The 23833-nt window shown below is 33.3% G+C and overlaps 2 protein-coding genes across 3 annotated transcripts; both read left to right on the plus strand.

Moving 5' to 3' along the window:
• Window positions 1-671: 671 nt before the first annotated feature.
• On the plus strand, window positions 672-8729 carry LOC107843754. 2 transcript variants are annotated; one of them, XM_016688141.2, is made up of 5 exons: window positions 717-814; window positions 2621-2796; window positions 2984-3127; window positions 3252-3278; window positions 6788-8729. In XM_016688141.2, exon 5 carries the CDS (start codon window positions 6821-6823, stop codon window positions 7742-7744), a length of 924 nt encoding a protein of 307 aa, XP_016543627.1. In that variant the 5' UTR covers window positions 717-814; window positions 2621-2796; window positions 2984-3127; window positions 3252-3278; window positions 6788-6820; the 3' UTR covers window positions 7745-8729. The 2 variants fall into 2 exon arrangements, with proteins under 2 accessions (XP_016543626.1, XP_016543627.1); XM_016688140.2 differs by lacking the exon at window positions 3252-3278 and having other exon boundaries at window positions 672-814.
• Window positions 8730-22103: 13374 nt separating this feature from the next.
• Window positions 22104-23140, plus strand: LOC107843755 (calmodulin-binding protein 25). Its single transcript, XM_016688142.2, has one exon. It carries the CDS (start codon window positions 22217-22219, stop codon window positions 22853-22855), a length of 639 nt encoding a protein of 212 aa, XP_016543628.1. The 5' UTR covers window positions 22104-22216; the 3' UTR covers window positions 22856-23140.
• Window positions 23141-23833: the final 693 nt, after the last annotated feature.

A 23833-nucleotide genomic window follows, 5' to 3' on the forward strand; every position in this document is an offset into this window, starting at 1 on the left:
TTAAAAACCGACTACGTTGGTTTGTTTGTAATTTTGATCAATAACTGACTCAAACCGACCCGTGAACACCCCTAGCAATTCATACCACTAAGTAGAGAATTTGTTTCCGATAAAACCCCGAATCATGACAGTTAACAATACAACAAATAAAAAAATATGAAAGCACACAACAGAACTATGACACACTGCTAGATAATAAAGAAAACAAGACACCCACAATGTAATACTATAAAATCATATACGTCACTAAAATACTACGAACAAGAAGCTCCAGTCGCAAATAAAATCAAGCACACATCCCCACTATCACAATCGAGTTTCTATCCACTAACCCTCAAACTTAATTCAAATCCTCCATATTCCTATCAAGGATTGTGTATTCCGTAAACTGTAACATAATCTATCCATTTACCAAATATATGTAATAATACATGCTTTATCCATTTTATTTACTTGACTCATATAATAAAAAGTAGAAACTTAAATTTACTTATTCATTTTTATAAATTAAAGAGAATTTTATTATTCTTTTCTATACTTCATTGTTATTAAATACCTACAGAAAAATAAAATAATAATAACATAATTTAATATTTTAAAATTTAATTAATAAAATTAATTTAATAAACTACACATATAATTGAAGTTTTTTGCGATGTGCAAGTCATTTTTTTTAGAGATAAATAAAAAATTGAGGGGTCAAGATTTATTGGGATAATAATAATTTATTTTCATATATGTACCTTTTCTTCTTCTTGTTCCCCCAAACCCTTGGCTCCCTTAATTCTTCTGAAGCTCTTCCATTTATTCATTGGTAAGCATTCTTGTTTTGGGTATTTTTTTTCCTATTTGCTTTATCCATTTTTATTTTGTAAATTTTATTACAAGTTTATTTGCTTCTGGTTGTTAGTGTTTCATTTTTTTCTAGGAATTTTAGAAGTTGGTTGGACATGAATGGAGTGTTATTTGATAAAGAAACTAGTATGTGAAGTTTGGAAGTTGAAACATGGTGTTTTTGTTTTGTGTGTATCTGAATCTTTAAGAAGTCTAGCATTTTAGAAGGTGTTTGGACATGAATGGTGTGTTAGTTGATAAAGAAACTAGTATGTGAAGTTTGGAAGTTGAAGAAAAGTTCAAATTTTGGGAGTTTTATTTGATGTTTGAAGTTGAAATATGGTGTTTTTATGTTGTGGGTATGTGACTGTTTAAGAAGTCCAGATTTGGTGCAATTGATAAAGTCGTTTTCATGTGACCAAGAAATGCAGCTACAATAGACCAGACCCTTGTGGCCCGGCTCTTACCCGCCCCCCACTCATAGTGGAGCTTAGTGCACGGGGCTGTGACCAAGAAATGCAGCTACAGTAGACCCTTGTGGTCCGGTCTTAATGGGAACCCACTGGTAGAGGGAGCTTAGTGCACGGGGCTGCCCTTTTTCTGAATCTTTGAGACCTTAAGAATGCCTAATCAGCTGTTTTACTATTGTCTTTCTTAAACTTAGATTTTAGGGAAAGGAAGTAATAATGTAGCTGGATTTTTCTGTACAAGTTCTTCCGGGATTTACAATTGCAGGACATGTTGTTCCTTTAGTTTCTCATATTATGCTTTCTGTTCTATTGTTTTGATTTTCTGAAAATTGTTGAAATGCCTTCTAAGACGGAGCTAGTATTTTAAGCTTATGAGTTCGGGATCCTAGTTTCTTTTTAAGCTACTGGGTTATAAATTAATAAATTGTACATTAGGATACAAAAACCACTAGGTGATTTCTTTCTATCTATCCTAGCCTTGGTGGACAGAGTTACTTGCTATCTGTTGGTGGGAGGTGGCCCGTGGAATTAGTTGAGGTGCTTGCAAGCTGGCCAAGACACCACCACGGTTATCAAAAAAAAAGTTGTACACTAGGATTTCCCTAAGACAAGTACAGAATTTGGACCAAAGCTACTACACTCTAGCTCTGCCCGTGCTTCTGAAGCCTATGTTGCTTGGACTCTTCAATAATGTCGATGGGTGTGGGTCAGACCTTCCAAAAATAGTGTATTTTTGAAGGATCCGACTCATGTGCGGCAACATATTTGGAGAGTCCAAGCAACTTAGTCTGAAGCACAGTGTATCATAGGTCTTGATGAAAGAAAGAGAGACCAGAGATGGAACCACATGTTTTCCATTCCGAATAAATCTTTTACTTTTCTTCTCATTTTGAATAGGTATATATTAGCTTACATTTCTTGTAAATTGTAATATGAATTATTTTGCTAAAGATCTGTTTTTTATATCTTTGTTAGTGATAACTTTGGAAATCCACTTTCAGAAGTTGTTTTTCAGTGCTTAACTTGATCTCACTGACTGAAGTTCAAAGAGTAGATATTTAGGAAATGGATGGGAAGTGAAATTAGCTAATATAATAAAGAATTATCTCCGCTTTTCCATACGGTTGTCAAACCAGCAAAGACACATAAGAACAGAAATCTGGTCAAGATTTGTCATAAAAAACTCGTTGTCAATTATGTGTTTGCTCTCTGATTTGGTAGGTCGATTAGAGGCTACTGTTTCGTGCATGGGTATTTACACAAGTAGAGTAACAAATCTATTGTTTAAGTAGTAATCTTGAGTTTTCTTCATGCAGGATTCGAGCTGAAATATATTGAGCGCAATACTCCTTCCAATACCAGAGAATTTGAGACTCAGGCAAATTGTTGGTACTACAGTTTTTTAACTCAATCTATTGCTTACAAAAGGAAATAAAATCCATTACCATTTGGAAGCGTTTTATTGATGATTGGGAACTAGAAGAGGATAGAGGTATGGATGGTGTTTACTATTTTTCTCTGATAAATATTCTAAACCATAATAGTTGAAGGACACAAACAATTAATACTAGTTTTCAAATCGCACAGATAAGGCTAAAATCAGAAAGGTTCTTGAAATTCTCAATTGCTGGTTTTCCATTCAATTGAATTCAATATAATCTGAAAATTCATTTCTGCAGCACCCTCTCAAAGTGAGGTTTAAAGCTGGATCCAGCCCTCTCTCAAAACCGAAGGTTTATGCATGGAAGAGTAGGCCTCTATAATCGTACACTCTAATGATCCAAGTAATCAATTGGAACATGTCAGACTCCCATAAGAAATAGGTACGAACTACATGCATGTTCTGACTTGCTACAAAGTGCTGTGCACACTGATACCGAGGTGTTATATTATATGTTTGAGACATCAGAATAATCATTTGTTGTTTTGCTTTTTCCTTTTTCATAGGTGATCTACAATTTCCTCATATATAAGGTACATTATATACTTATATGAGACAATATTGGCAGTCGGAAGTGCACGATAATCGTTATGATTTCACAATGTTCTTCTGTTCTAGCCTTTTAGGTGTTGCGAGTTGCATTGGATGTTTTCAAAAGTGTCCTTTAATTATAAGTTTTTGAGAATAACTCTATAGTTCATGTAAATTTGTTGCATTGCTTTGTTGCTTGGGAAATTATTAGGAGTATGCTTAGTATTCTGGTGAATGTGTGTGTTATGTCTATAATTTCTCATAGAAGGAGAGCCTTGGCATAACTGGCAAAGTTGCTGCCGCGTGACTAGGAGGTCAGAAGTTCAATCCGTGGAAACAGCCTCTTGCACAAATGCAGGGTAAGGCTGTGGACGATAGACCCTTGTGGTCCAGCTATTTTTCAGACCTGTGCATAGCGGGAGCTTAATGCACCGGACTGCCCTCTATGCCCATTTTTTCTCGTTGTTTACATTTGGATTGGCTTATGCTGAAAGATTAAACTGTGAATTTGCTACATGTCAAATCTTGGTTCTTATGATTATACCAAGCAACAACCAATGGAAGACAAGTGAAATGACTAGGTGTTGAGCTTTGTCTAGATAACAAGTTTCATCATTCCATCCATTGAGTAATAATGAGCCTTCTGATTAGCAAATCATACATGACTTTTTGAGTAGAGTCGTCCTTTCAGAAGCACCTTGGGTGATTTCCAGGAACTTGTAAAAAATGATTTTGGTATATAAGTTAACTTTATTTAATTGTCATTCTGGGTTAGATAGAAAATTAGTTGTTGTTCAAGAGGATTATATGAAGTTGAAGACCTTGAAGACATTCTATCGGGATAAACTACAACAACAACAACATACCCAGTATATTCCCACATAGTGGGGTTTGGGGAGGGTAAAATGTACGCAATCCATACCACTACCCCGACGGGGGTAGAGAGGCTGTTTCCGATAGACCCCCGGCTCAGGACCAAGGATTGTAGACCAACAGGCAAGCAAAATGATAAAATAACATAGCACCAACATCCACAAAAATAAAATATAATTAACCAAAAGGCAAGCATTATGTTAAAGTAACAAAGAATCAACATTCACAAACAAGAAGTATAGTTAACCCACCAAGGACCCTCCGTCCCTCAAACCTAGAGCTACCAACCAAGCTACCCTTAACCCTCCTATCTACAGACTATGACTCAACCCCACTCCTTAGCCCTCTAGCTTAATACTCTTCTTCCAAACCTTTCTATCGAGGGTCATATCCTCAATAAGCTGTAACTGTTCCATGTCACGTCTAATCACTCCTCTACAGTACAACTTAGGTCTACCCCTACCCCGCTTGAAACCCTCCAAGGCCAACCTCTCACACAACTGGGCATCCGTGCCCCTTCTCATGACATAGCCAAACCATCTCAACCTTACTTCCCACAACTTATCCTCTACCGAGACCACTCCCACCTTCTCCCGAATAGTCTCATTCCTGACCCTGTCAGCCTTCGTAAATCCACACATCCAACGCAACATTCTCATTTCCGCCACCTTCAACCTTTGGACGTGAGAACTCTTAACCGGCCAGCACTCAGCCTCATATAACATGGCCGGCCGGACCGTAGCTCTATAAAATTTACCTTTAAGCTTAAGAAGCACCTTCTTATCGCTCAAAATTCCTGAGGCAAGCCTTCATTTCATCCAACCTGCCCCAATACGGTGGGAGACATCCTCATCAACCTCACCATTCCCCTGTATCATAGACCCAAGATACCTAAAACTATCTCTCTTACAAATAGCCTGTGACTCTAACTTCACCACTACCTCGTCTACTTGTCTCGCATCACTAAACTTGCACTCCAAGTACTCTATTTTGGTCCTACTCAACCTGAATCCTTTAGATTCCAAGGTCTGTCTCCAAACCTCCAACTTATTATTAACACCTCGGCGCGACTCATCAATCAAAACTACATCATCTGCAAAAAACATACACCAGGGAACCTTCCCTTGTATATCACGCGTTAACACATCCATCACCAAGGCGAATAAAAACGGACTAAGAGTCGAACCCTGGTGCGGCCCTGTTAAGACCGAAAAATGCTTGGAGTCCCCTCCCACCGTCCTTACCAGGGTCTTCACCCCCTCATACATGTCCTTAATCGACCGAATGTACGCCACAGGATCCCTCTCGCCTCCAAGCATCTCTACAGAACCTCCCTAGGGACCTTGTCATAAGTCTTTTCCAAGTCGATAAACACCATGTGCAGATCTCTCTTCCTCTCTCTATACTGTTCTACCAGCCTCCTCACTAGGTGAATTGCCTCAGTCGTTGTGCGACCAAGCATAAATCCAAATTGATTCTCCGAAATAGGCACTATCTTTCTCAACCTCCGTTCCACCACCCTCTCCCAAATCTTCATCGTGTGACTCAACAACTTAATACAATGGTAGTTGTTGCAACTCTGAACGTCACCTTTGTTCTTATATAAAGGAATCATCGTGCTCCATCTGTCGGGATAAACTACCATGTGAAATGTAAATTTCAAGAATTGTGGTGCTCTTGGAGAGAATAAATGAGCCTTAGACAGGGAGGAGGAAGGTTTTAGTGAGAGCATACTTTTGACGAATCAAATTTATCTATGAAGGGTATTGAAAGACATAATTCCAGATAAAACTTATCAATTCTTCGCTGCATTACCAGGAAAACATAAAAAGTAAAAGAAGGAAAACATCGGACCTTATGAAAGTGAAGTATGATATTGAGCAGTTGATTCTTATAACCTTGCCCAAATTTATGATCTGTCTGAAGAAACATGAGAAGGACACACTAACTCGTTTCGGACTGGAAAGGCCTAATTGAAAGAAAAAAAAGGAGGAGGGAAAAGAGGTTGATGTAATAACTGCGTAAAAATCTTTGGAACTCTTATCCCTTTTCACTACTTCTATCCAAACATAACAAACCAAACGATAGAGTGGAATGAGGAAGCGCGTAATCCAGTGAAAACAAAGTTTTACTAAAACACAAAATTGCATCACAACCTAGATTCATCCAGTGAATACCAGCAAAACTGCAATGTCAAATTTCCAAGATCTTGAAATCATAGTTGATAGTACATTATATTACTCTATACAGCTATCAGAAGTTCCATATGATATTAACGGCATCTGTTGATTTCCATAAGATGCATGGGATAGAGCTCTGATAAAGATAATTAAGTTGTTCATTTTTCTCTTAAGTCGATTGAAGCAAGAAAACGTGTCTAGACTTGCAAGTCATTCCCTTCCTTAAAGTAACACATGGTACCCTCTCATATAGTAATCAAACTATTCTTTAGTTCCATGAATTTTACCTAGAGCCCACTGTAGGCCAAAATGTTCTATGAATTTGTCTCGGCCCTCTCGATAAATTCTCGTCTCTCGACTTTACCATTTTCCTGATCGTTGATCTACATTCCAAATTTGCTCTGCCCAGCAAGCGGTTATCCTATTTGTGTTTCATGGTTATATTTATTGATTTGCAGGATTGGAACTACACGAATAGTTAGCCGTCAACTATGAGTAATGCATGTATTTCTAGATTCAGCAGCATTCCAAAAGCAGCTGTTCCACGTAGCTACCATAGTATTGTCTTCTTGAGGAACTTCTCAACTTTGGCAGCACCATGTATCTCTCCAAGCTTTCCTCTCAGTTATCCTCCACCTTCACTAGTTTCAATGGCCTGCCTAACCCAATCTGATGCTCCACAACGTTCTGATGAGTGGTTTGCCCTTCGCAAGGACAAATTGACTACAAGCACCTTCAGCGCTGCTTTGGGATTCTGGAAAGGGAATCGACGATATGAGCTCTGGCATGAGAAGGTATTTGCTCCAGATGTCCAATTACTACTACCATCTCCGAGCAGGTGTGCCATGGATTGGGGTGTTCTCATGGAAGCAGTAGCCATAGAGCGCTACAAAAGCATCACTGGCCGCGACGTGAGCTCACTCGGGTTCGCAGTCCATTCAGATGAGCGATTTGGTTGGGTTGGTGCCTCTCCGGATGGTCTTCTTGGAAGCTTGCCTGGAGGTGGGATCCTGGAAGTGAAATGCCCATACAACAAAGGAAAACCAGAAAAAGGTCTCCCGTGGTCAACGATGCCATTCTACTACATGCCTCAGGTGCAAGGGCAAATGGAAATCATGGACAGAGATTGGGTTGATGTGTATTGTTGGACACCAAACGGGAGCACAATATTCCGTGTCTACAGAGAGCGGAGTTACTGGGAGTTGATGCATGGAATTTTATGGGAATTTTGGTGGGAAAATGTGGTTCCTGCTAGAGAAGCTCTTTTAATGGGAAATGAAGAGGGTGTCAAAGCCTATAAACCAACATCAACACACAAAAGAACAGGACTTGTCATTTCAAGAAGCTTGAAGTTGGCAGGTGAGGCAAAGATGCTGTGCAGGGATATTGCTGGTCATGTTGAATTTTTGCGCTAGTATGACCAACGCTGCTTTCAACACGCAAGCCGATGGTGTTTTTGAGGGGACACTTTATCCCCGAACGTGGGATTTTCAGCGCGAATGCTGATCAAGTGAAGCTCTCCAATGCAGATACAGACACTGGGTGAGAAACCAAGAAAAACCGGCGAAGCGGATGGTTTATTTATTGCTGAAGTTGGGACACTTTCAACAACATACTCCACATTGTGCCGGAGTTTCACTTGTCAAAGTTATTCTAGCACTGTAGATGCTGGAGTTGTTCCTTGTTTTAAGTAGGGTATTTTTCTCCAAGATGTCTCAAGAAACCATGTAACATTATTCGAGTATTTCGAGGAAATTTTCTACATTTATCAAGGCATTAGAAAGTGGATGCTTTTTGATTATATTTATCAAGTTTCAAGTCCGATCGGCTATGTTCTGTGGAGAGGAATGTTGGCTAGTAAGAACTCCCACATCCAAAAGTTGAAGCTGGCGGGATGTGGATGTTGCGATGGATGTGTGGACTTATCAGGAGGGATGGGGTTAGAAATGAGATTATTCGGGAGAATGTGGCAGTGGCTTCGGTGAAGTACAAGATGAGAAAAGTAAGGTTGCGATGGTTCGGACAGGTGATGAGGAGGGGAACAGATGCTCCAGTATGAGGTGTGAGAGTATGACTATGGATGATCTTAGACGGGGCAGATGTAGGTCGAAGAAATATTGGAGGGAGGTGATTAGGCATGACATGGAGCAGTTACAGCTTATGGAGGACATGACCCGAAAGTTGTGGAGGGCGTAGATTAGGATAGAGGATTAGTAGGTAGGAGTACGTCCGTAATAGTAGAGAAGAGTGTTTTGTTTGTATCTGTGCTGGTAGTTCCTTGTTGTCTCTTGTTCGTGGTGTTATGGTGATGTCTATGATTTCGAATAGCTAGTTTATAGTATTACCTTATGAGTGTCTTGTTTACTTTATTATCTAACAGTGTGATGTCCCGTTTTGTTCCATTTGATATCAGATTGAAATTAGTGTTGGTTGATGCAAGCCCTATATCTTTGGATTTTAGTTATCCATCTAATTTGTTGTAGTTATTGTAACAAGGGAACTAGTGAAAAATATTTATTTACACCAAATTAATTAATGAAAGATAAGATTTGTGTATACAAATCTTATTGTTAATCATATAGTTAAGTGATTTATAGCAAGCATTTCCCAGGGCAAATAACTTTGACTTACTATATGGTTACCAGGTTATCCAATAATTTGGTTATTGGTTTTGAACTATTTATGTGTGGAAATTAGTTATGCAAATGTTACTTATTCTATTTTCTACTTTGCATAACATAATGAGATAAGCATTCAGCACTCCCTCTAACTATCGTCAAAGTTGTTACGACACAATTCTAACTTCGCGTGGGTCGTATTACCACTGAACTTAGTTTTAGCGTATTTTTGTCATTCTTTTGTGCTGACATGACACCTTTATTACATAAAAATGGGGTCCACGTCATCTAAAAAGGCGTCACATCAGTTAAAAAGAATGACCAAAATACATTAAAATTAAGTTCAGGGGCAATAGGACCCCTGTGAAGTTGGAGTGTGTCGTAGCAAATTTGGTCATAGTTCAGGGGTACTAGATGCTTTACTCTAACATAATACATCAATTCCCTTATAACTTATATATATATATTAGCAATACGAGTTTCTAAATTGCAAATCGAACATGCATTAAACGAGAGATGCTTTGTAAATCGAGTTGTTATAATCTTTAAATTAGCTAACATTCATGTTTTGCTTCTCGATGGTCAAATTACATAAATTTTGACTAAGAATTTGGATTTGTGTTCACATTGAATCATTGTTCCATTAAATCGTATCATCATTATTATAAAGTCTCATCGATCCCTAAGCAATAAAAAGTTTAAAGAAAAAAAGCAAAGGAGAATCTAATCTAATTAGATTTAAAAGTTTTTAGAGGGCAAATATATAATTTTGCACGCTTAACTTTAAATGGCCGAATAAAGAAAAAAAAGAAGAAGATACAATTACAACAATATAATAATATAAAGTTTTCCAAATATTTTTTTTTTATAAGTTAACGCTCTATTTGAACTTACATCATTTTTCAAATAAATTGCACAATTTTGAAAGAGTATTTTAAGAATTTCTTTTTCCAATTGCACAATTCATTTTATTCGGTTGAATAACTAAACAACTTAATTGGTTCAATTATATATGCCAAGGAAATGAATTAGAGACATTAAATATAATAGATCAACGTCAACTATATGTAAACTCTAGCCTTTCAAGCTAACGATATTATTCTGCAGAGGATAATCAAAGTCCGGTCGACTCTAAATGTGCTGACACTCACTGATATAATACTTTTTAACGGTTCATGCATCGAGATGATTGGGTACAATATTATTGCAATTTCATCCTTGCTTTAACTCGACTTGCTACACAATGAATGAATTGTTATTTGATCGCGTAAACATTTTTTTATTTTATGTGGGCAACCTATCAAATGGGATGGGGTTGGGATATAAAGGGAGGTGGAGAATTTTCTTTGAAATTTTTTTTTAACACTTTATGCTTTTCTTGAGACAAAGGGATACCTTGAGCAATCATATTAATTCTTTTTCCTTTTTATCCAAAACCAATTTTTCTCTTTTATAAACCCTTCTTTTTTTCATCCTTTGAAAGTGATTTATGTAATATAATAGTAGTTAATTTTGCCTATTGTAAGTCTATGAGTAAATAATAGAGCAATATATTATAATAGATAAAGATATACTAATAATATACAAAATATATTCAGTGTATTCTCATAAAAAGGGGTCTGGAGGAGAGTAAAGTGTACGCATACAGTTCATACACTATCTCAGATGAAATAGAGAAGTTGTTTCCTAATTTCTATAGGCCTCCAGCTCAAGACAGATAACGGTATAACAAACAGAAAAAATGTAAAAGTAAACAACAAAATGAAATAACACACTGCTACATAATAAAAGAAACAAGACACCGATGGAGTAATACTATAAACTATTTATTCAAAATTACAAGCATCATCAGAACATTACAAACAAGAAACTAAAAATATAAATAAAACACTCATCCCTACTATTACAAACTCGATTAAGAGTTCTGATTAAAAATGTACGAGTATTTACCACTCTATCTATTATTACTTATAATATTTGGTAATAATGATTCATGTAATCATTCTATTAAAACGTATCATTATTAGTATAAAGTTTCACCGATCCCAAAGAAAAAAAAAGTTTAAAGAAAAAGCAAAAGGGAATCTAATCGGATATTAAAGAAGTTTTAGATGACAATTTATTAATTTTGCACGCTTAACTTTTAAAGGCCAAATAAAAGAAAAGAAAATGTATAATTAAAACTATATAGTTAAAAAATAAAGTTTTCCTAATTAATTTTTTTATAGATTAACACCTTCTTGAACTTACACTACGTTTCAAATAAATTGCACAATTTCGAAAGTGTTGTAAGAATTTGTTTTGCCAAATACACACAAAATTTTAAGTAATGGTATGTAAAAGAGGTTATATAGAGACGAGTGTGAATAATTCTAGGAAAAATTATCTTAACTTATTAAATTTATATAAATTTCTACGCTTACAAAGTAATTATAAAAATCTCAATAAATCATTTATCTTCATTGGATGTATTGGGGAGCTAATAATATATCTCGACGAATTCAAAATTGAAAAAATATATCGGGAGCTAATTAGGTATCTTTACAAGGAAAAATGTATTTTCGTTGGAGGTATTATGTTTCTCGACAGATCCAAAATCGAAAAATATGTATTAGAAGCTAATTGTGTATTTTTACAAGAAAAAAATATATCTTCGTTGGATGTATGGAGAGCTAATTATGTATCTCAATAGACCCAAAATTGAGATTTTTAATAATTATGTAAAATATCAAATTTTTTTATAATTAAACTCCAAACTATCGGGTTTATATTGTTTGTCCATAATTCTATGTTGGGATTAATTAAATCTAGTTGGACTTATATAAATGTCAGATCAAAATATCAAAATTACTGATCAAAATGATTTTTTTTTTATGTAAAATGACTATATATAAAATGAGTTCCATTGACAATATATGAACACTTTATTTCTTTGTGGCAATTAATACTACTAACAATCATTTTGATTTATGTTACAATATTTTCTCCAAATATTAATTTATGCTAGAATTAAGAAGACTAATGTAAGCCACAATAAGAATTGTGTTTGACTTAAAATTGTTCACAAATTAAATAAATAAGAGGCTTAAATTTTCCATGAAAATATAGCATTAATGGAAAATTGATTTGACTACTTGACTTAGACTAAAATTTATTAATTAATTGATCTTTTGCTTACTTATAATTGAGAAAATACCAAGATGGTGACAAGATGACGTTTAAAAAAATAATACTAAGAGAAATTGACAACGTACAAGAATGAATAGTCACTTTCTACTTTCTTAATTTTAAATTTTATAAAATAAAATAGAATAATTAAATAGGAGTAGACTTTGTCAATATTCCTATTTATGAGTCTCTATCGATATCGAATAAAATTAAAACGATACAGAAAAAATTAATGTGTGTAAAATCAATAAGCATAATTAGGCAATTGATTACGGCTGCTTTTATGACAGGCTGAAAATATTATAAAATGCTAAAATTTAAGGTTGTCTTTTTCAATTTGTCACTATGATTTCCAATCAAATATCTTAATTAATAAGTAAATCATAGTGCTTTATAATTAAGAAGATATTTTCTAATCTATTTCGATGTGTTGGAAAATTATTATTGGAACAAGTCTATTTATAGGGTTGTTCTATTAAATAATCTACTTTATAGACCGTACCTATTACGTATAAATTTCATGGAACGTCCTGTTTGACATTATTATTAACATATAATCAATTTTCAAATTATGTAGTGTTTGACGTTGATTTGAAAAAATAAATTTTAGATGAAATGTTGAAGCTATATATGAGCGATTTTTTTTTTTTGGTTCGATTTTCAGCCCAAATCTGATAGATCATGCAAAAATGATCAAACTTCGATCATAAGTACCTGACCTTCACCCATATAAAACTTCTGACATTGTGTTTGGATTTCAACTTTATCAAAACTAACTTCACACGCATACGTGTAAAGTTATTCAAAGTAAATTATCAATAATTGATTCATTTTTCGATAATTTCTATCGATCGATAATTCAAATCACATAAATAAATTTCATAAAAAATTATAATAACATGCATAATATTTTATAATTATTATTTTTCATTAATATGTCACTATCTAGATCCTAGCCCCACAAAAAAAGAAAACAAAAGTTTTGCATAATACGTCTTTAGCAATTTATTGCAGAGTATGAGATTTTTCAATTCAAACTTTTTGGACAAGTCACTAGGAAGTTTCCAAGTAAGTGGAGAATTATATTTTTCATTTTTTTTAATTACTTTGGAAAATAATATTTTTAAAAAATTTATATAAATGTAAGTTTTTTCCTTATTTGGGTGGTCGAAAAGAGAATTTTACTTTACTAAAAACTTAACAACAAAAAATTTGTGGGCCAATAATAAGTTGGACTACATTTGGTTTGGGGTTGGTTTGCATTAAAGGAACTTTAGGGGCCCACTTTAGTTTCTTTATTTATTTGAAAAAGTTTATTATATTGGCCCCTATATTGATTAATAAAACTAGTTGATGTTTGAATTGGTGATAATTTTTTATAGGGTAATATGGAAGTAGCTTATGCAATAAACAAGATGCGGGAAGCGAGATTGATATGTTCGAGTATGTGAAGAGGAAGAGCATAAACGTCCCAGTGAAGAGGTGAGAAAGTTGGTACCTTAGCGGTCATAGATTTGAGGAGAGATAGAGGTAGAACAAAAAGAATTGAAAAGAGGTGATTAGATAGGACATTACACATTTTTGACTCACCGAGGGTATTACCATTGTTAGATAGGAGAGAATGGAGGTCGTCAAAGATTAAAGTAGACATAGAGTAGGTAGTCAAGCAATAGACAAGACGAAGAAAGCAAAATAGAGATGTTCAAGTTTGTGAAGAGGAAGAGCACGGATGCTTCAGTTAGTTAACAAGTGTAAGAGTTGACACCTTGGCGATCGTACATCTGAAGAAAAATAGAGGAAAAATGAAAAAGAATTGAAAAGAGGTAATTAGATAGGACATTACACATCTTTAACTCACCGAAGATATTACCCTTGTTAGATAGGAGAGAATGGAGGTTGTCGAAGATTAAAGTCGACAGAGAGTAGGTAGTCAAGCAATAGACAAATAGAGGAAATGAAATTGAGATGTTCGAACATGTGAAGAGAAAGAGCATAGATGCTTCAGTTTAGAGGTGTGAGAGTTGACACCTTGACGGTCGTATATCTGAAGAAAAATACAATACAGGTAAAATGAAAAAGAATTGAAAAGACGTAATTAGATAGGACATTACACATCTTCGACTCATTGAGGATATTACCCTAGTTAGATAGGAGAGAATATATGGAGGTCGTCGAAGATTAAAGTAGACATAGAGTAGGTAGTCAAGCATTTTTTCTCATCGTAGTAACAAAAGCAAGGTTCTTGTAATTGTATGTGAAAAAGAAACACACAGATGCTTCAGTTAAGAAGTGTGAGAGTTGACACCTCGACGGTCATAGATTTAAGAAAAAATAGAGGTCTAATGAAAAAAAATTGAAAAAAAGGTAATTAGATAGGACATTACACATCTTCGACTCACCAAGAATATTATCCTAGTAAGATATGTGAGAATGGAGGTCGTGGTTGTCGAAGATTAAGATAGACATACAGTAGGTAGTCAAGCATTTTTTTCTCATTGTAGTAGCAAAGCAAGGTTTTTGTAATTAGCATGTGAAGAGGAAGAGCACAGATGCTTCAGTGAAAAAGTGAGAGTTTGACACCTTGGCGGTTATAAATTTGAGGAACAATAGAGGTAAAATGAATAAGAATTGAAAGAGGTAATTAGATAAGACATTACACATCTTCGACTCATTGAGGATGTTACCCTAGTTAGATAGGAGAGAACAGAGATCGTCTAAGATTAAAGTAGACATAAAGTAGGTAGTCGAGCATTTTTTCCATCGTAGTAGCAAAGCAAGTTTCTAGTGTGGAGCACCTAACGGTTCCTATATCAATATTATTACTGTATTATTATGCTAGCATTATCTTATACTTCGATTTTATTACTACTGTTATTTTTTATTTTTTTTACTTTAGTTATTTTTACTATCGATGCCGGTACTTTTTTTCCTTTAATAATTTCATCATCTTTTTATATTTGTATTTTTTCTAAATAGAAGTTCAGAAAAATAATTTTTTAAAGATGAAGATCTATCGAAAACAACAGTCTCACCTCAGTGCTGTCATTATTTAATGATGAGGCAACGTGGCATTACGAGATAAGTGATTATCTTTTAATTTTTAAAGATAAAATAGACAGGTTGATAGAATTTGAATTTTAGAAATTTAAAATAATATTTGGCGGTCTATACTAGAGTTTACTTCTTTTATTATTGTTTTTTTCTTTTTAAGAATTTGTCAAGTCAATTAATGGCCCACTAAAATCCCTTAATATCATACGTTGATTGGCCCACTAAAATCCCTTAATATCATACGTTGATTGAATATGTGACACATAATTTACTCTCATTACGCATTAAATTATTTCTTGTTTTTTAGTTCGTTGAATATAAATTAAATATATCTTATCTTTTGGATGGATTTGACGTGATTTTGTATTGATAATGACATATAAAATATAATTAACTTGTCAAGTTAAATCTATTTTTTTTTTTAGTTTTCAAATAAAAAAATCTTACGTAAAATTTAATTCAAGAGATTGAAAGTTGATGTGTACAACTTTATATTAGTTGTTCTTCTGTCATATTATTTGGCGATCTATGTGTGGGATGTGATTAGTGGTCCATCCCCTTTATTAGCTTAGCTCTGAGCTGTATGAGACAAAAACTCGTCTCACATACCAATAATTAAGTATTCACGATTAATATTTATCAATACTTAATTAATAATCGGGATTTTAATAATCTTTATTTATTAAATAATTAATGAGAGGATTAATTTGATAATAGATGTATAACATATTGGGGGGCAAGATTGTCTCATCAATGGGAATACAAACAAGGAGCTTTCACTATAACTATCAAAGCTATCAAAATCAATTATCTCACACCTTTTAATTTGTAGAGTAAAATTTTATTGGTCAAAGAATTAAAATTTCTTTTTAAATTTATAATCTAAATAATATTACAAATATTAAGTGTTTGATTAAAATATATTTATTGAGAATAAAATATACAATTGAATAAATATACTATATATTAGTCTTTTTTAAGAAAAACAAAAAAGAATGTATCACGTAAATTATAGCGTTACATAAAACGAAAAGAAGGAAAGTATTAAATTTAACAATATATATTTTCATATAAATTTGTATATTTTTTAGATTAAAAAATTGTTTTGCCTAAACTCATATACCGTGCGTGGACGATAATTTTTTATATTGTTATAAATTATCGATATATGGGATAAGGAATAACACTCTCGACATATAAAGCGAGATAACTAGTCTCATAATATATTACTATTGTTAGGATTTTTACCCCGATTTTCTTACCAAATTTAAGTTTTATTTTTTTTCAATAAAAGTAACCATAAATACTTTTACTTTTACTTTTCCTTAAAGGAAAATATAATTTTTTTTCATATTTGACTAACCTCTTTCTTTGAGGAAAGGTTTTGTGCATTTATAAATAGAAGACCCCTCTTCTCATACCATAACACAATAGCATCCACAATGTAGTCTTTAAAGAGTTTTTGTTTAGGGGGAGATTGACTAAATAATATAATATTAAGCTTTTTAACATTATTTTTATTTGTCATCTGAATTATCACCGTCTTGATTTGCAAACTTTAAGTTTCCGCATGACGCCATCTCGATTTCGAACCCAACAACTATCTCGATACATGAAACATGAATATCCAACTATATGAATTTAAAGTAGTCATTGTATAATGATAACTACTTCTAATATAGTTTAATTTTGCAGCGTTCTTACTATAACAACAACATATTGAGCATATTCCACCTAATGAGGTCTGGGGAGGGTAGAGTGTACGTAGTCCATACCATTACCTCAGATAAAGTAGAGAGACTGTTTCCAATAGTCTTTTGATTTAGAACCAATAAAAATATAACAAACACAAAACATAAATATATATAAAACTAACAGCGCTAGCCACAAGATAATACTAGATCCACAGGATAATACTAAAACTATAAATTCGAAACCACAGAAAACACTCAACACCACGAACAAGAACTTTAGACACAAATAAAGAACATTCCCTTACTGTTATCGACGCACTCTCACCCCCTAACCCTATACATTAATCCGCCTCCTTCACATACACCTTCCTATCAATGATTATATCATCTATAAGCTGTAACTGCTCGAATTTAAATTAATGGAATTGTAAATTTTTAATATTTGAAAGTTAAAAACATAAAGAATATTTTTGATAGAAAGCCACATGTTATGTTAACGTCAGTAATAGGTCACAGATTCCCTCTGTGCATGCCGTCATTGCTTGCGCCCCACTTATATTTTGAGTGTTCACATTATTTTATAATTATTTAACCTTCAAGAATAGTGATTTTGTCTTTATTCTTTTCATTTTTTTTAATTATTACATAATAATATTATTTTCGTTAACGTTGGATATTTATATCGAGGTTTGATTAATTTGAATCCAAATCGTATAATTTTACTAATATTGATGGTTGTCCTCCTACGGACCTTTGTATCTATGGTAGCTGAGTACAAGCCTAGAACGATCAATTTAAAAGTTTCTTCATTACTGATACGTGCAGCTCTGCTATCTTCGGGCCGTCGAGGTAATAAAACTTTAATATACTTGCTATATTAGCGATCTGCACGAATAATATAACGATTGGTATATTACCTTCGACACAAACTCAATATACTTGAATTCTTTTAATTTTACTCTCTAAAAGATTACTAGGGTAACAACAGAAATTTCGATAGATTGAAGTTTAATTACAAAAAAAATCTATATTTTACATAATTACTGAAGATTTCGATTTTGAGTATGTCAAGATACATTTTAGCTCCCGATACATTCAATAGAGATACATTTTTTGCTTTGTAAATATACTTAATTAGCTTTCGATATAATTTTTTTTTAATTTTTAATCTGTCGAAATACATAATACAATTAATGAAGATATATTTTTTTCTTTGTAAAGATATATAATTAGCTCTCGATATATTTTTTAAAATTTTGAATCTGTCAAGATACGTAATTAGCTACCAATATATTTCATAAATATACATAATTAATTGAGATTTTTATTATTACTTATTTTGTAAGAATAGAAATTTGTGTAAATATAATAAGTTAACGTGTATATTTATATTAATTTTTTCACTAAAAAAAAAACTTGTAGGATATAGTACTTAAAAAAGAAATTTTTGGGCCCACACGGGAAATCGAAATTTGGATGGATCGGGATGTCACCGCAAAAAGGTTACTATCAAATGATTGGGCCCACAGCCAATAGATAAGTGGGCCTAATGGCCCACCAGGCCCACGTGAAACCAAAAGTTAAAAGTGAGATTAGGAAGAATCTTAGACGACGTGTTTCCCCTTTATTGGCTACTCATCGTCTTGATTATATTGATTTTGAAAATAATAATATACACACATCGTATTGGAGCGGGATGGTAAAATGGAAGCTCGTATCTGGAGTATTGCGCTAAAATAATAAAGTGTCGGTATTTTATGATAAACTGTACGTAGTGATTGTTAAACTGACATTGTTATTTGGTGCATAGTGTTAGCCGACCAAGAATGTTCAATCATCCATGTTCATAAAATGAAGTTAGCGAATATAAGGATGCTTAAATGAATATGTGGATATTCTAAGTGTGCTATGATTAAGAACGAAGTTATACAAAATAAGGTGGAATTGCCCTCCATGCGAATAAAATAAAAAAAACGAAACTGAAATGATTTGGACAGGTAAAAGAAGGTGCATGGATGCGCCAATAAGGATGTGTGAAGTTGGCCATACAGATGAAAGTAATTCGAAAAAAGAACGGAGGGGGGGGGGGGGGGGGGGGGGGGGGAGGGGGGGGGAAAGGGAGAGGGAAGTAATTAGGCACAATATGATACAGTTTCAGCTTATCAAGGATATGACTTTAGATACAAAAATTTAGAGGTCGAAGATTAAAGCAGAAGGCTAATAACTAGCCAAATATTATAGCACTTCATGTACAGAGAACTAGGGTGTTAATTAGTAGGCGTAATGTCTTAAAGCAAATTTTATTTCAATCAGACCAAGAGATGATTTTATTACTGAATTATTTCAATAAAATATATATAATCTTTTTATACGTTTATTAAATTTCTCAATATAAATGTAAAATTTAAATAAAAATTATTGATTCTCAATAACATGACACTCTATATTTTAGATCCGCTCCTGTAAAAAAGGTGACAGTTGTTTTAAATATTTTAAAAATTGAGATTGCAAAAGGCAAATATTAAATAATCTTACAACATCTTTAAAGGGTCGAGCATTTTTCAGAAACAACCTCTCTACGTACATAAATTTCACTTATATATTATTGTTATTACTGTATCACTACTCAATTACTCGGAATGAGTTGATTATCTCACTGTTAGATTACTAAAGGTGTAGATGAGGGTAAGTGGCCTCCATATAATAACAGTTCTTATTTTATGAGTTAGTGAGTGCAGTGTTGGGTTCAAGGTGTGTGAATGAAAAAATGGAGGAAAAAATTGAGTCCACACTAAAATGAAAAGTGTGCTCAAAATAGAAATTCTCTCACATTGATGGGAGAAAGAAGCTTTAATGTGTTTATATTGAAAAACACATCTCCGTATGGATAAGTGAGGCAAGAACAAACATAACACACTTGTAGGATAGGTCATTTTGATATTGTGTTGGAGGTGTTGTACAACTTCATAGGTGTTCTTGTTATAGACTTGAATTTGTGTTGAAATTGTTAATCATAAATAGAGATTCTTGTACCCAAAAAACATTTAAAATAACATATAGTATTTGTCCCAATATTGATTTTTTTTTTTTTTTTTATATCATGATATCAAAATCAAATTCATTTCAATTTTTGATTTACTCTATATTAAGCTTTACATAATATAATTCATCTCGAAATAAGTTTTGGATATGTGAGGTCGTTAGAATCTCATATTGGTGCAGAATTATAAGGTAATTAGTCTCTTTATACATTAAAGTTTTGCATGAGTACTAAATTCTTATTTTACTTGATATCTCTGCATAATACGAAAATTCTTAAATTACTTATGCAAGTATTACTTAAGTAAAATAATAACAACCAAATATGTAGTTATGTACAATTCAATTCTAATTTTTTCATTTAATTAGATCATTCAATTTTCTTTAATAGACAAGCATGATTTTGTAACGAAAGTAATTTCTTCATTTTGGTGCATCAATCAAAAAACAACCCTTTCATGGATTTTTTAAGAATTGATTTCCTCTACGTAAATTGATTAGACACACACACACAAAAAAATAAAAAAGTTTAAACGGCAAAAGAGCAGACATGTAATGGTTAATGCCCAGATGTTGGACTCGAGTTAACGCGTCTAACACGCCTCCACCGTCAAAACAAACCTTGCCATTTTTTGGATCTTACTGAAAAAAAAATATATATTTTATTTTATTTTATTTATCCATGTGGTTTACACAATAGTATTATTCTAACAAAAAAAATGATGGTGTTTATATATTTTAAAAAATTAAAGTGTATTGGTTAGTGGATTATTGATACAAATTGATAAGAATGTGGTTAATTATATTTAATGTAACTCATATAATTATTAATATCATGATTTATCACTTATTATGTGATCCAACTTTATCTCATTAATCTTTAATTTGGCTGTGAAGATCCAAAATTCGACATGTATTTCTTAAAAGAATTAAGTTGATAGGAGTATTTACTCTTAATTTTCTTATATTCCAAATGAAAAAACTACTATGCACCATCATTTACTAAAGAATTATGACGATTAATAACGTTGACCAATAATGTAAGAATTGTTAGTTGAGCCTTTCAGGGTTGGGCATTAGGCGTGTTTAAGACGTAATTAAATATTTACATCGTCTCACAAAGTTAAGTTTCGTGATATTTTGTTCGTGTTCCACCCTGAAACGAGCTTTAAGACGAGTCTCAAAACTACTTTTTAAAATATTAATTTTATTTCTTCAGTTTAATAATACTTGTTTTTAATTGACTTAGGCACATGTTGAGAAGCAATAACTAATAGATGTAGAACCCGTTTGAATAGGCTGGAAAAAATAGCTTTTAAAAATCACTTAATTAAAAGTGTTTTAAAAAGTGCTGAAACTTGTTTTAAAAATAAGCAGTTACGTGTTTGGATAAAAATGTTAAATATTTATACAGTAAATCTCACAAAATTAAGCTTCATGACATTTTGTCCGTGTTCCACCTTGAAACGAGTCTTAAAGACGAGTCTTAAAATTACCTTTTAAAGTGCTAATTTTATTTGTGCAGTTCTATAATACCTGTTGACTTAGATATATGTTAAGAAGTAATAACTAATAGATGTAATGTTACTGTTTTACCCTTTAAAAGCACTAATTTTATTTTCTCAGTTTAATAATATTTGTTCTATACTGACTCGACATGCATGTTAAACTTGAATAAATATCATTGAATATTTATTTTGAACATAATGAAATATACGAGAGAGTATTTTGAACAGGGGCGTATTTATGATTTTTTTTTTTTTTGGTGTTCGACACCGGTTAAATTTGAGGCAGATTAAGTATAATTATATAATAATTGATAAAAGGTTTGAAAAAGCATTCAGTAAATTCAAAATATAACTGAATGCTTTAAATTTTAGTAATATCTTAAAAAATTGAATATTAATATACATATTTGAATCTTTCGAGTATTTACAACTGCTAAATTTTGAATCTGCTATTAATTTTGAACATTTATTTTAATAACATAAATAAATAAATAAATAAAAATGAAAGAGGCAAAGAAAAATAAATGCTTTTCATCACTCTACAGTCAAAACAAAATGGTACAAGTAAATTAAAACCAGACTCTCTATTCTATATTGAGTCATTACTGTTCCGTACAATATCTTCTGACACGTGTCCTCTTGAAACGCGCTTCCTTCTTCCTTACCTTACTATATATATTCCCCTTTCTCTTTAACCATTTTCCTCTCTAAGCTTCAAAAAAAAAAAATTCTCTGTAAAACATGTTGTGATCTTCAAACCTCAATTTTGCACAAAAACACTAATTCGTTTGTTTAAAACTTTAATTAATATGGCGTTTTCTGATAACTTGATGGCGATGGAGCAGCAATGGGGTTTTCGTTCTATGTTGAACGAGACGTGCTTCTCCGATATCTTTGCTAAGGAGACCGAGACGTTGACGAAGGTACTGATGCAGAATCCAGTTGGAGAAGTCGGGTCGACATTTAAAGTTTCGAGTTCGGCATCAGACCCGACAGTTTCGGGCGGGTCGGATCACTCCGCTGCTTCATCGATGAAGCAGCAGAGTGGTGGTACTGGTACTGGAGGAGGAGTGATGAGCAAGAAGATTGTTAAGAAGCGCAAGCCACGCGCTTCAAAGCGCGCGTCGACTACGTACATAACTGCTGACGTGGACAGTTTCCGTCAGATGGTACAGCAGGTGACTGGTATTGGACAGTTGCCGGTTAATTCTTCTATTGTTAAACCGGAGGCAAGAAGACCGGTGGACCGGGTTCAACCGGTTAGCTTTTTGCCTACTTTGGACACGTCAGCTCTTTTGCTGGACCCCAATTCGGGGTTCATGCATCCACCGCTGCCGCCACCGGCGGTGGGTGGCGCCGCCGTGCATCAGCCGTCTGCGGTGGTTGTTGATGGTGGCTTTGGTTTTGACTCTTTTTGTGGCTTTCCTACCCTTGAATCAGGAATGTAATACTAATAGTATAAAACTAATGTTGTTGTTGTAGTAATTAATTTGGACTAGTAGGGACTTTGTTGTAATTTCACTTTTGTAGTTAGGGGAAGGGTAAAATGGGAAAGTTAGATCTGTTCATAGTTGATGTAGCTTGGGGGGGGGTTAAACTGTTTCTGATGTTGAAATGAATCATTAGAAGATGATATTTTGTTTACAAAAAATTGGTTTAATTTTTAGTTTAAGAAAGTGGAAAATGTGTATTTTGGTTGGTTTATTATTTATGAATTCTATGAAGTTTCTTTAGATTGATTATTTCAAAAAAAAATTTAGCTCCAAAATTTGATTTTTATGTTGGTTTTGCACCCAGATATATCAAAAAAGATGTGTGATTTAACAAGGTTATTATGGAATATTTACCTATGAGTGAGGCAAATTCTTTCTACTTTGATATGTGTTTTTTGTTGATTATATGGTACATTGCAAAACAGAGATAGAGTTTTAGTGAGTACGTTCTCTTAGCTATCGACTCAAATAAAAGAGATTAGCTTCTTAATTGACTGATTGATATCGATGGATTGATTGGATCGAAGTTGAAAGGAGTTGGCTTGAAGTTTGAGATCAGTCCAAAGCCAAGGCCGAGCAGCTAGCTCCAGCAAGATTTAGTGTCTATCTATCTCATCACGCTACTTTATTTTTATAAAAATTGTCAGAGTAAAAGATACAGCAACAATAAACCTAATGTATTCCCACAAAGTGGGGTCTGGAGAGGGTAGAATGTACGCAGTTCATACCACTACCTCCAAAGAAGTAGAGAGGCTGTTTCCAATACCCCCAGCTCAAGATAGAGAATAGTAAGCAAGAGCGCAATGCACCATTAAGCATGGTGGGTGACATGACATAAAAGGAATAAGGCATACTAAAAATAAAATAGAAATCAGAGCAATACGAAATAAGATATACGAAATAAGATAAATAAACGCAATATAAAAGAAGAGA

The sequence above is a fragment of the Capsicum annuum genome, chromosome 10 (assembly GCF_002878395.1).
Source record: "Capsicum annuum cultivar UCD-10X-F1 chromosome 10, UCD10Xv1.1, whole genome shotgun sequence".
NCBI classification, from domain to species: Eukaryota; Viridiplantae; Streptophyta; class Magnoliopsida; order Solanales; family Solanaceae; genus Capsicum; species Capsicum annuum.

What these genes read in the sequence shown, in the direction of transcription:
- LOC107843755 (XM_016688142.2), top strand. Translation starts at nt 22,217, where the DNA reads ATGGCGTTTTCTGATAACTTGATGGCGATGGAGCAGCAATGGGGTTTT.
- LOC107843754 (XM_016688140.2), top strand. Translation starts at nt 6,821, where the DNA reads ATGAGTAATGCATGTATTTCTAGATTCAGCAGCATTCCAAAAGCAGCT.